The 12847-nt window shown below is 34.4% G+C and overlaps 2 protein-coding genes and 1 long non-coding RNA gene across 3 annotated transcripts; 2 read left to right on the forward strand and 1 right to left on the reverse strand.

Annotated features, from left to right (window-relative positions):
- The first annotated feature begins 118 nt into the window (after positions 1 to 118).
- On the forward strand, positions 119 to 2103 carry LOC108821490 (protein JINGUBANG-like). The gene has a single exon (XM_018594516.2). It carries the CDS (start codon positions 282 to 284, stop codon positions 1755 to 1757), a length of 1476 nt encoding a protein of 491 aa, XP_018450018.1. The 5' UTR covers positions 119 to 281; the 3' UTR covers positions 1758 to 2103.
- Positions 2104 to 3124: 1021 nt separating this feature from the next.
- On the forward strand, positions 3125 to 6810 carry LOC108819056 (extra-large guanine nucleotide-binding protein 2). Its single transcript, XM_018592042.2, has 7 exons — positions 3125 to 4284; positions 4347 to 4487; positions 4583 to 4687; positions 4831 to 4989; positions 5070 to 5444; positions 5520 to 5683; positions 6075 to 6810. Exons 1-7 carry the CDS (start codon positions 3304 to 3306, stop codon positions 6667 to 6669), a joined length of 2520 nt encoding a protein of 839 aa, XP_018447544.2. The 5' UTR covers positions 3125 to 3303; the 3' UTR covers positions 6670 to 6810.
- Positions 6811 to 10371: 3561 nt separating this feature from the next.
- On the reverse strand, positions 10372 to 11076 carry LOC130498469 (uncharacterized). Its single transcript, XR_008937362.1, has 3 exons — positions 10748 to 11076; positions 10491 to 10664; positions 10372 to 10396 (listed from the first exon to the last, which is right to left on the reverse strand). It is a non-coding gene; the product is annotated as an uncharacterized LOC130498469 (long non-coding RNA).
- Between the last annotated feature and the right edge of the window lie 1771 nt (positions 11077 to 12847).

Below are 12847 nucleotides of genomic sequence, written 5' to 3' on the forward strand. Positions count from 1 at the left end.
AAGAGTCGTTGACAAAACCAAAAAAAAACTCCCCAAAAAGTCAAAATATGCTTTAGACCATCCATTTCCCCGTTAAAAACTCCACATAAATCTCTATCCTCCTTGCCAACCAAAATCTTAGAGCACATCCTCATCTTTCTTATTCATAGCTCTCATAACTCCAACACCAACAAAAAACTCCCTAAACAAAAAAAAAAGTAAGAAGAGTTTTTCATTATTCTCTAACTTTCTTGTTTTAAAATTAAGAATTTGACTTCTGTGACAAATATCTTAAGAAAGAGATGAGGAACGAAACGGGTGGTACCATGGTCGTTGATCTCCAAACCGATCCATATAATAGCAATCACCACCTTAGCGATAATGGTCACAACCCGCGGCCAAAATTTGGTGATATACTGAAATCTGACCACGACGGAATATTCCCTCCTGAAGATCCCATCATTATCAACACCAACTTAACTCACCCCCGGTTTAGCAACGTCTCGGCCTCGACCATGGGCAGCAGCGGTCCGGCCAGCGGAGAAGGTTCTCCTTGCGTGATGTCTCCTTGGGCCCGTATGTCGACCCCTTGGCCCGCAGATTTTAACGAAGACAGTGTCCTCGAGACCAACGGTCTCATTGGCTCTATTGTACGTGAAGAAGGGCATATATACTCGCTAGCCGCTTCTGGTGACCTTCTCTACACGGGCTCAGACTCCAAGAACATTAGGGTTTGGAAGAATTTGAAGGACTACACCGGGTTTAAAGCAAGCAGTGGCCTCATTAAGGCTATTGTGATATCTGGAGACCGGATCTTTACCGGCCATCAGGACGGTAAGATCCGGGTCTGGAAGGTTTCGAAGAAAAAGGCGGGAAAGTACAAACGTGTTGGAACATTGCCAACGCTGAAGTCCATGGTCAAGAGCAGCGTAAACCCTAAGCATTACATGGAGGCACGTCGCAATAAAAACTCCGTGAAAACAAAGCATAAGGACGCCGTGTCGAGTCTTAGCATGGACGTGGAGCTTGGTTTGTTGTACTCCAGTTCTTGGGATAGGACGATCAAAGTGTGGAGAGTCTCGGACTCGAAATGTTTGGAATCGATACAAGCGCACGATGACGCGATAAACTCGGTGATGTGTGGTTTCGATGACTTGGTGTTCACGGGATCTGCGGATGGCACGGTTAAAGTGTGGAAACGTGAGATGCAAGTCAAAGGAACCAGGCACGTTTTGGTTCAAGTTTTGCTTGAGCAAGAAAACGCGGTCACGGCATTGGCTGTAATATCGAAGTCTTTGATGGTATATTCCGGTTCCTCGGACGGGGTGGTGAACTACTGGGAGCGTTCCACGCGTGTATTCATCGGTGGAGTACTCAAAGGGCACAAGTCCGCCGTGTTATGTCTCACTGTAGCGGGGAACATGTTATTGAGTGGTTCAGCCGACAAGAACATATGTGTCTGGAGGAGGGAGCCCTCTGATGGATCTCATCAGTGTCTGACTGTTTTGACGGGACACATGGGACCAGTCAAGTGTCTAGCCGTGGAGGAGGAAGGAGCTTGCCGTGGTAAAGAAGCAAAAGTCTGTGTGGTCAATGAAGGTGACCGGAAGTGGATAGTATACAGCGGAAGTTTGGACAAATCGGTTAAAGTGTGGCGTGTGTCGGAGAAGATGGCGACGGGGAGGGAGACAGACGAGCCAGCAGCATCTTCTGGATGGGAGAGCTCTTCGTCTATGCGTGAAGGGAGTGGCGCGTGGAGTTTAGGAGATTTTGAATAATAAAATAAAAAGGAGTGGATGGGAGCATAGTGTGGTTGGTTTATTCACGTAAATGTCACGTTGTTGATCAGTCACAATGATCGGATTATTGTTTTCAATTCTATGACGATGTCACGATGAGGTTTGTGGCAAGTCAGCTGGTGAGTGAGTCAATGTCGGGTTGATGGTTTTCACGTTATGAATTTTCCTAATTTTTTCTAAAAGAGAAAATGTTTCAAAAGATGAAGTTGTATTATTATTAAAAGAACAAAGACTGAATCAAAGACGTTTGTGTTTCTTGTGTTCTTTGTCGTGGTTGCCACGTTATAATTTGAAAATTTGATGAGTCGTCAAGTCTTTGCTAGAATCGCGCTAGAATTGGTATTTCTAAAGAATATATGATCTTTAGTTTGTTTGGTTTTTGTGTATGCAGAGCATGGCAACCAGATCTCTTGATAACACACTGTAAGAGGTTTGTAAAAAATCTTATCATATTTGATTTGTTTTTGGTACGTTTTCTTTTCATCTAGACAGCAAAACATCAAGTATCACCAACAAAATTCAAGGTATCATTTGTTCCAGAGATGGAGAGAATATGCATTCTTTCCAGACAGAGTAAGAGAGAATATGCATTCTTTCCAGACAGAGTAATTTATAAGGGAAAGGAAACATGGAGATATACAGCATTCGTTACAGGAAAACTTATTTGTAATTTTCAATTATAGATTTTTTAGACCTAATCTATCTTTTAAGTGAAAGAAAGAACATACCTACTCTTTTGAATTTTGATATTACTAGTCATATAACAAAAGTTTAATGGTTAAAAATTCAAACTACAACAATAATTGAAAAAAGTAGTCATTGTGGATTTTTTTTTATATTTTGTTTGGCGATACGCTAGAAAATCTAGAGTAACGATGGATCATTGATTTGAGACCTATCGCCTTGGTGACACATGGGACCATAGAAAAACAGCTCCAAATATAGTTAAATACAACACGGACCAAAAAAACTATCAAATTGGTATAACGGCACATCCGGTTTACTAATAACAGCGCAATTTCCAGTTATTATTAGAGAAAGAATATCGACAGAAAAATGTAAACCATGAAAAATGTTTACTGAATCTTCTTACGGTGTAAAATAAGTTAGTCAGACATACTCCTAAACCAAACTAAACCGAGATTAGGCATATTTATAATTTGAACCAAGACTAAACCAAAATTCAACGTGATGGCTGGGATAGGAAAGAACACGGTTTCACGAAACTACCCTCTCTTTGACCCGCTCAACGCCTTCCGCAAAACGCACCGTTTACTAACTAACAAACCCCGCGTTGACGGCGAGAATTTTCCCGGAAAAAAATAACTTTCAACTTCCCTTTCTTTCGGGGACACACAGACAAGAAAAGAAAAGAAGAGAGGAAAAAAACAAAAGAGAAAGTCTTCCCTCTTAGTCCAATGGTTCGTCTTCTACTAACTGAGAGATAAATCATCTGTCTCTCTATAACTCCTTAATCCCCGAGAAAAACAACAACAACCTCTTTCTATACGAATTAGGTAAGAAGATGGCTGCTGTTTTAAGAAAGTTATTACTACCTTTAGCATCATCATCACCGATTCCTAAAAACGATGATCACCACGATAGCAGTGACGAAGACGATAGTAATAGTTTTCAAATTGATTATTCATTTGCCAACGAGTACAAAGGTCCTCTTATCGCTAATCTCCCACGAGCTGTTCCTGTCGAACTCGATCAGATTCCGACCGCTCTTCCCGTTTCCTTCACTTCCTTGTCGCGTGGTGTCTCTTACCCTGTGGTCCAACCTCTCGTTAGGACTAGTAAGGTTACCAAGAAGAAGAAGAACGGTTTGGTTGATGATTCTGTAGCTTCTTGTCCTAGTGTGGTCTTAAAGCCGCATCATGTGGTTTCTGGCTCATCCTCCTCATCATCATCAGCGGCAGAAGTAAGAGAAATTACATTAGACTCTGATGGTGAGGATTGTTCCATTGGAGGAAATGGGAACCGTGTGAGATTCGTTGAACCACCGAGTCAAGGAGGCGATGAAAGCTCTTACTTTTACGATGAGGAGAGTGTGGCTGCTGCTCCAACGCCTAGAGCCGAGAGGAGAGGTAAAAAAGGGTCGTGCTACCGATGCCTGACGGGGAACAGGTTCACCGAGAAGGAAGTCTGCATCGTCTGCCACGCCAAGTACTGTTTCAACTGCGTGCGTCGCGCTATGGGTGCCATGCCTGAAGGAAGGAAGTGCGTGACTTGCATTGGTCTCCGTATCGATGAGTGCAAGAGAGTGAGTCTGGGAAAGTGTTCGAGAATGCTGAAGCAGCTTCTCACGGGTTCAGAGCTTAAACAAGTCATGAGTGACGAGATGTCCTGCAGGGCGAATCAGATGCCTTCGCGGCTTATCGCTGTGAATGGGAAGCCTTTGGATGAAGATGAGCTTTTCATGTTGCAGAATTGTCCAAATCCACCCAAGAAGCTAAAACCTGGAGACTATTGGTATGATAAGGTTGCTGGATATTGGGGAAAGGTAAATCATTTGTATATATATATATATATATTTATCCTCTGGTTCTAATGTATTTATTACAGGTAGGAGAGAAACCTTGTCAGATTATAAGTTCTAATATAAATATAGGAAGTGGTCATATCAAGAAGGAAGCAAGCAATGGTGACACTGAGATTTGTATTAATGGCCGGGAAATAAGCAAGACAGAGCTCATGATGCTCAAGGTTCTTTGGCTGGACAACCTTAAGTGTTATTGTACTTTCTCCTCTGTTTTTTTTCTTTTTCATGTGGAAGTGAATGCTTCCTTGCTTTGATGTAGGTGGTGGGGGTGCAATGTGAAGGAAAGCCTCACTTTTGGGTTGATGCAGATGGAAGTTACCGAGAAGAAGGTCAGAACCGTCTCATTGGTAACATTTGGAAAAAGGTATGATTTCCCAAGCACAAGGCTGTTGTGAACAACTTATGGAATGAGTATAATCCGCCTAGTCGCTAGTCATCTATAGAGCGCCTAATGATTTCTTGAACATTGATATTAAACCATATACAATTATGCATGCTTTTCTTCAGAAAAGAGCTAAGCTTGCGTGTGTTGTGCTCTCTCTGCCAATTCCCCTGACTTCATCTACTGTAGAACCCAATGTTGAGCCCATATCTAATAAGAAAATGCTTAGCAAGCTTCTTCTGGTTGGTAACGACACCTGTGGCGCCACTACTATTTATAAACAAGTGAGAGCTATTCATCTTTTAATGCCTTAATCCACTCGAAATGTTTCACATCTACTAATGACTTCTTTTTTTTGTCTCAGGCAAGGTCTCTCTATGGAATCCCATTCTCTGAAGACGACCGTGAAAGAATCAAATTCATAATCCAAACAAATCTCTATGCTTATCTGGCCATGGTTCTTGAGGCACACAAAAGATTTGAAGAAGAGATGAACAATAACCACCAAACAGAAGATGAGATCACTGCTATAACTGTTAGCACAATCAACCCAAGACTAAAACATTTTGCAGATTGGCTTCTGAAAGAAAAGGAAGACGGAAACCTCAAGATATTTCCAGCATCAAGCCGGGAGAATGCGCAAACAGTTGCAGATCTATGGAGAGTACCAGCCATTCAAGACACTTACAAGCTACTTCGTGATACACTTCCAAGAAACGCTGTTTATTTTCTTGAACGAGTGAGTTTTTTTGCTTCAAATGCTTTCTTTGTCTATAAACGATGTTTTGAGGTCTAACCTAACTTATGTTTTCAGATTCTTGAGGTCTCGAGATCAGAATACGAACCTTCTGATATGGACATATTGCAAGCGGAAGGACTCTCGTCTATGGAAGGACTTTCTTGTGTGGAGTTCTCATTGCCATCAGCCACTCAAGAAGTCTCTCTTGATACAGATGATCAACATGATCCAAACATGAAGTTAGTTCTATCTCTTTTCCTTTGGGTTCATTCTATCTATTTGAAAACTGGCCTGCCGGTTCGGGTAGTTCGGTTTGACCAAAATTGAACCGAATTGAACCGAAAAAGGTTTCGGGTGGTTAGGTTTTCAACTTTTTACCAAAACTAACTGAAGTTTTGGTTTCGATTATATTTTGGTTAAAATTTGATTAAGTTTAGGTAATTTTGGTAATTTAGGTTTGAACTAACTGATTACTGAATTGAAAACCAAAGTTGTTTCGTAACCTGCTGAATCAAACCGAACTTCTTACCAAACTAACCGGGATTTTGGTTCGGTTTCGTGGGTTTGGTTTGGTTCAAAATCCTAGGCCTAATGAAAACAGTTGAACTTACTCTCTCTCTCTCTCTCTAGGTACCAACTGATCCGGCTAAATCCGAGAAGACTTGGAGAAAATTGGAAATGGCTAGAAATGTTTGAAGATGCTGACTTGGTGATATTCTGCGTCTCGCTAACAGATTATGGAGAGTACATACAAGACTGTGACGGCGTTCTTGTGAACAAAATGATTGCAAACAAACAGCTCTTCGAGAGAACGGTGACTCACCCAAGCCTAGCTAACAAAAGGTTCCTACTAGTTCTAACCAAATTTGATCTCTTACAAGACAAAATCGAGGAGGTTCCTCTAAAAACATGCGAGTGGTTCAAAGACTTCAACCCGTTGATCAGTCAGAACCAGACGAGCAGACACAACCCTCCGATGGCTCAGCGTGCTTTCCATTACGTTGGGTTTCAGTTCAAGAGGCTGTATGAGTCACTGGTGGGACCCTTGTCGATGCGTGGAAGGACGTTTAGACCGAAGCTGTTTGTTTCCCAAGTGAGCTTGGAGAGCGATAGTGTAGACAGTGCACTGAAGTACGCGAGAGAGATTCTCAAGTGGCATGTTGAAGAAACGTCCATGATCCAAGAAACGTCAACTACTAGCATCGATGCCAGCTTATCCTCTTGATTCTTTTCATATTGTGAAAGTTTGTATGTATGATTTGTGTGTACAATAGTTAATCTTCAAGAGTAGGAGAAGAAATATACATGTACATTTTTTTCTGAAGAAAAAAAGAGAAATAAAGGGATTACAGTTGAAGTTTCAGTCTTTGAACACCAAAGTGAAAGGATCAAATACACGTATTTTATTTTCAATCATATATTCAGAGCAAATTTTGTGTCTACTGTCTCAGGCAAAGCCATCTACAGCATCTAGTCAGAGAGAAATAAAAGACTACATGACCACATTACCGCATCCCCACTTGCAATTTTCAAGATCATTTGACTGGAGAGATGTCATCCTTAATCCTTAAGATCATTTCCAATATATTTTCCCATTTCCCCTCTAAACTAAATGAATGCTATAATAGAGTTGAAGTTTATTCTAATGCATTTCTATAAAATAATTAATGTATAGTGAAAAACAGAGAAATGATAGTATTTTTAGGGCAATTATTTTAAATAGACAATTTTTAAGTTTTTATTACAAAAGAACCTTAAAAAAATGAACAAAATGTTTCATTTAAAAGCTAAAAGACTCTTATACTCTAGATATATATATATATACATGCAAATAAATAAATAAATAAATAAATAAATAATATATTTATAGGTTCGAATTATATGTTTTCAAATTCAAATTTTTATAATTTTTTTTTGAAACTTTTTTGAATTTTTTTATTTTTTCAATTTTTTTTTTGAAATTCGAAAATACTTTTTGAAACTATTTTTAAAAATTTATTTTCAATTTTCAATTTTTTAATTTTATAAAATTTTAAACTTCAATTCCAAAATTCCACCTCCTAACTCTAAAACGTAAGGTGTAGATTAACCTTATATATATATTTATCTTTTTGTTAACCTCATGAGTATAAGTATATATTTATCTTTTTGATAAAATATTTTGATCATTTTGGTCCTTAAATACTATATTTGTGATAAAAAAAATTTTAGGGATATCCTAAGATATTTCTCTCTATATATTTTATCTATTTTAAAAGATATGGATAAAAGTAGTTTTATTTCTAAATATTATTAGAAAGGTATATATAGAGGTAGATTGAAGATGCTCTGATAAAAGGAAAACATAAACATTTAGTTATCTAATGCAATCCTCGCTGCAAATGAGTAATACCGTCACTGATGATCAGTTATCTAGGCTTCAACTTATTTTTGTTATATTTACCAAGGTAAATTCTAAAATGTCGTTATCTATTTGTTACATTTTACAAACCCTTCTCACTTTAAGAAAATGAAATTCAAATATTTGGCGAAACAAGAAAACGTTATTCAAGCAAAGAAACGGAACAAGGCGACCAAACAAGAGACTCAGTGCGGGACTAACCTTTAGATACTGCCCTAATCAAAATTTAAAATTATATCCAATATTGCAAAACAGTAAAAATAGCGTAAATATTCATTAAAAATCAAAACCTACAATCTATTTATAAAAACAGTGATATTATATACACTTATTGTTGAAAATATAACTTTACTTACATTTTTTTCTACAAAATCATCCATTAGAATTATATAATTAAATCTTTAAACCATAACTATTTCAATTGATAATATAACTAATTCATTTAATTTTTCTAGTTACATGGAAGACCGCAAATAAATTTTTATTAGCATCAGTTTCGAAAAACTTTTTTCAGGTGTGGTGACTACACCGAAATGGTCAAAAATATGTGACAAACAATTTATGTGCTTCGTATTTTTTCAGACATTGATTATCGAAGAATCTTTAGTTCCTTAAATAAATCATCACCAATTATATATGAGACCGTAACATTCTTTAAAGAAACTTCCAGATTCAAACATGATGCCCTAAAAATATTCTCGCTTACATCTATTAACCTTTTAAAAATTAAACAAAAATCCAAGAATAAATTCATAATTTTGAAATTGTTCAAATATGAATTTAAGAAAAATTAGAACTAGAGCTTTAACAAATTTTATTCTAACCAAAAATGCCTAGTAAATTATATTTTAAAAAAAAACCTACAAGATTTATTTACTTATAGATATAACTGATTTTTTATAAAAATATATGCCCCACTAATTTGGATGCCCTAATTTTTTGCTTGGGTGGCTTTCTCTCTGGACCGGTCTTGAAGAGACTGAGTAGATATTGTACCATGGGAGATTGTAGTTAAAGAGAAGTAACAATGAAGATTCAAATTTTACATAATAAGATTGATTCTTTTGATTTTTGTGGAGTGTATGAAATATGTCTGTATGATGTGTGTGTGTTACATGATAGTTAATCTTCATGAGTAGAGAAGAAGTATACATGTGATTTGATTTTTCTGAAGAAAAAGAAAAAGAGAAATAAAGTGATTACAGTTGAAGTTTCAGTCTTTGAACACCAAAGTGAAAGGGTCAAGTCCACATATTTTCGATCATATATTCAGAGCAAATTTTGACTCTATTGTCTTAGTCAACCATCTACAGCATCTAATCAGAGAGAAATAAAAGACTACATTAATCCATAAGATCATTTCCAATATATTTTGCCATTTTCCCTCTAAACTAAACAATGCTATAATAGAGTTGAAATTTATTCTAATGTATTTCTGTAAAATAATATTTCTTTAAATATATAGTAAAAACAGAGAAATGATAATATATTTTATCTATTTTTAAAAGATATGGATAAGAGTAGTTTTGCTTCTAAATGTTATTAGAAAGGTAGATATAGAGGTAGATTGAATATGCTCTAATAAAACAAAAACAAAAACATTCAGTTATCTAATGCAATTATGGCTGCAAATGAGTAATACCATCACTGATGATCAGTTATCTAGGCTTCAACTTATTTTTGTTATATTTACCAAGGTAAATTCTAAAATGTCTATATCTATTTGTTATATTTTACAAACCCTTCTCACTTTAAGAAAATGAAATTCAAATATTTGGCAAAACAAGAAAACGTTATTCAAGCAAAGAAACATCACAAGGTGACCCAAACAAGAGAGTGAGTAGATCTTGTACCATGGGAGATTGTAGTTAAAGAGAACTAATTATGAAGATTCAAATTTTACATAATAAAATTGATTGAAAAATAGATTGACTGTTCAAGTGTTCAAGTTGCTGAGATATTTATTTATAGTTAATAACTTAGAGTAGATGAATGATTTCATTGGCAATGAAAAAGACATTATAAAAAAAAAAGTAAAATGATAAAGAGTTGGTTGGTGATTGACCGTTATCAGTTAAAAAATTGAAGGTATATATCAGCGTTTAGTACAAATCCATAGAATCTAAGAGCAACATTATCAGTGGGACAAAAATAAAGTCCTTAGCATATTTTATTAGTATTTTTAAGTTAAGGACAAAGGTTAAGGACTTTTTAATTTTTGAAGATTATTGGTAGGACTTGTTATGTATCTTAGTAAATTAAATATTTATTTAAATGTGTAATGAAATATAAAAGATAACTTGATATGGAAGTTCAATTTTATTAACAGAGATTACACATTAAAATTGAGAACATAATAAAATTACAAAGTTGGAACAAAAAAAAACCAAAAAATCTGTTCTTCATCTCATCCAACTCCTATTGTTAACAAAACTACACTCATGCTTCCCTTCTAACTACTCCAATTCATCAGAGAATGAAATGCAAAATCATAGCTTGAAGACCATACAATCTGAATATCAAAAAGGCTTCACATCCTCCGCCACATGAACTACAAGCAAGCAAACCATCATCATATCATACCAAGTAGAGAAAGCCAGAGATGATGATGATGATGATGATGATGATGATGATGATAAAAGTACCTTTCTTTTTCAGCTATTAGCTATGCGATCCAGACAAAACAACAAAGGGGAAACATGGAAGTGAAGCAAGAAAGAACCTCACTCTTCGATGACGTCGAGGGAGCAATGAACGACGTGGTGGAGCTTGAGGGCATCATCAGCATCGGTGAAGCTCTGTATGTAGAGCAGATTGTTCTGTTCATGGATCCAAAAGTTAGAAATCGAAATATAAAAGCAACAACGCACCAATAGCTCCAAGTAGTTTCATCACAGCTTACCATTTACAAGAGAAGAGCTCCATAGCAAGAACTTGATCCAGTGATTCGATTTGCCATAGCAAAACAGTGAACACCCAGAAGCTTTGGCCAAGGGACGATTTTGTTAGATAGGTTGGAAGAGATCGCCGGCAAATCGGGGTTGAGAAAGCGTCGAGCTTTGATCGGAGTAAAGGAGGCGACTTTGTTGGTGGATGAGGAGAAGCGGGAGAAGGCGACAGAGGAAAAGAAGAAGAGAGATAGAGATGAGAGAGAGTAGAAGACGTCCATGTGTGACGCGTGTCCCATAAGGACGCGTTAAGATGTATCTAAGCTAAGGACGTCCTTGACTTAATTGGACTTTTTTGATTTATTTTTGGCCAAATAATGGCTTAGGACTTTTCTAAGATAGCCCGATAATCATGGTCTAAGAGAAGATAAAAGTGAAAAAGGTAATGACGCGGGGAGAAATGAAGGAAAACGTTGGTCAGTGCAAAAACGTGTTTTAATCATTTTTGCACGTGGTCGACGTGCCTACCTTTGGTGGCTACTGCTTTTACTTCTCGTTCCTATTTTTGTTTTTCCTATAATTAATTTTTCCTTGTAGTATCATAGCATGTTGTCTCAGTGCCTGTCTAGAGGACAAGCACTTCAAACCGTTACTTAGAACATCTCTAAAAAACAATAAATAATTTCAAATATAAAGTTTTTCGCTCTTCAAAAATAAAATTTAAAACTTCAAATTTAAAATTTCATATTTTATTTACGTTTTGATCTTTATTATTATATTTATGTTATCTTTAATTATCTTTTTATCTTTATTTACATATTATTTTTAATTTTATCTTTTTTGCATATTATCTTTAATTTTATCTTTTTATCTTTTATTTTATCTTTAACTTACATATTATATTTCATATTTTATTTTGATTCTTAAATATTTTATCTTTTTAATCCTTAAAATTATTATAACTCATAAATATTTCAAATTTTCTTTAATAATTTTAAACTTTTGCATATAAAATTAAACAAAAACATTAAAATAGGATTTTCTCAAAACTAAATTTAGATAACAACACTATTACAAAAAAACTTAACAAATGATCATATATGGGAGTATTAAACAAAATTATAGAATAATGTGATATTTTATTTTTAATTAATATTTAATTATTTATTTCTACGTAAAATTTTATATTTTAGTGTACCATTTTATTAACTAATATTGCTATAATATTTTGTATATGTGATATTTATTTATAAAGTTGTATGAATTTAAGTTGCACAAGATAAAAGAAACAAAAGCAATTACATCATTGAATAATATATTAATATGGTCTACATAAAATAAGCTTGGTTATCTTTTTTGTAAATAAAGCAGCCATATATTTTTATTATTGAAAACTAAAGGTAAACTAGCCACTATATATATTTAATAACAGAAACTAGTTCACTTTCAACATAGCATTTTAAAACATATCATTCATATTGAAAACATATTTTCAACAGTGTGGTACAAAATTCTAAATTAAAAATCCTAACTGTAAGAGATGAAAGATTCGATTGAAATATATTATCTTAAATTAATATCAAAACTTAATACAAAATTTTAGTTTAATATAATAATAAAATTAATTAGATATTTGAAAATTTTATTTTAGTAAAAATGAATATACATTTATATTTTAGTAATTAAGAAATTAATTAAATATTTAAAAGTTTTGTTTAAGTGAAAAACGAAATATACATATATATTATCAGTAAAAATGAAAGTAATTAAATATTTTAAAATGTTTTATTTAATAAAAATATAATATATATTATATTGTAAACAAAAAGATATGAAAAAAATTATTCAGATGTAATCCAGATAAAATATGAGAATATCTATTTGATTTTTTTGAATAGTTAAAAAAAGTAGTTAAAATAATTCAAATATGCATAAAAATTCATTTAATTTTTTTTAAAAATAGTTCAACTTAAAAAATTACACATGAAATAAGGTTTGACTTCTGTTTCAATAGAATATATGTTTTATGATTTTTTTCGTTTTATAATATAAATCTTTTTATACTTTAGACAATTTAAAATTGGGAAAATCGCATAAAAAACCTTCAAAGTGTC

This window comes from Raphanus sativus, chromosome 8, assembly GCF_000801105.2.
Source record: "Raphanus sativus cultivar WK10039 chromosome 8, ASM80110v3, whole genome shotgun sequence".
Taxonomy (NCBI): Eukaryota; Viridiplantae; Streptophyta; class Magnoliopsida; order Brassicales; family Brassicaceae; genus Raphanus; species Raphanus sativus.

What these genes read in the sequence shown, in the direction of transcription:
- LOC108819056 (XM_018592042.2), top strand. Translation starts at nt 3,304, where the DNA reads ATGGCTGCTGTTTTAAGAAAGTTATTACTACCTTTAGCATCATCATCA. An exon ending in TTGCTGGATATTGGGGAAAG is followed by an intron (nt 4,285 to 4,346) that starts GTAAATCATTTG and finishes TATTTATTACAG; the next exon opens with GTAGGAGAGAAACCTTGTCA. An exon ending in TTGGTAACATTTGGAAAAAG is followed by an intron (nt 4,688 to 4,830) that starts GTATGATTTCCC and finishes GCTTTTCTTCAG; the next exon opens with AAAAGAGCTAAGCTTGCGTG.
- LOC108821490 (XM_018594516.2), top strand. Translation starts at nt 282, where the DNA reads ATGAGGAACGAAACGGGTGGTACCATGGTCGTTGATCTCCAAACCGAT.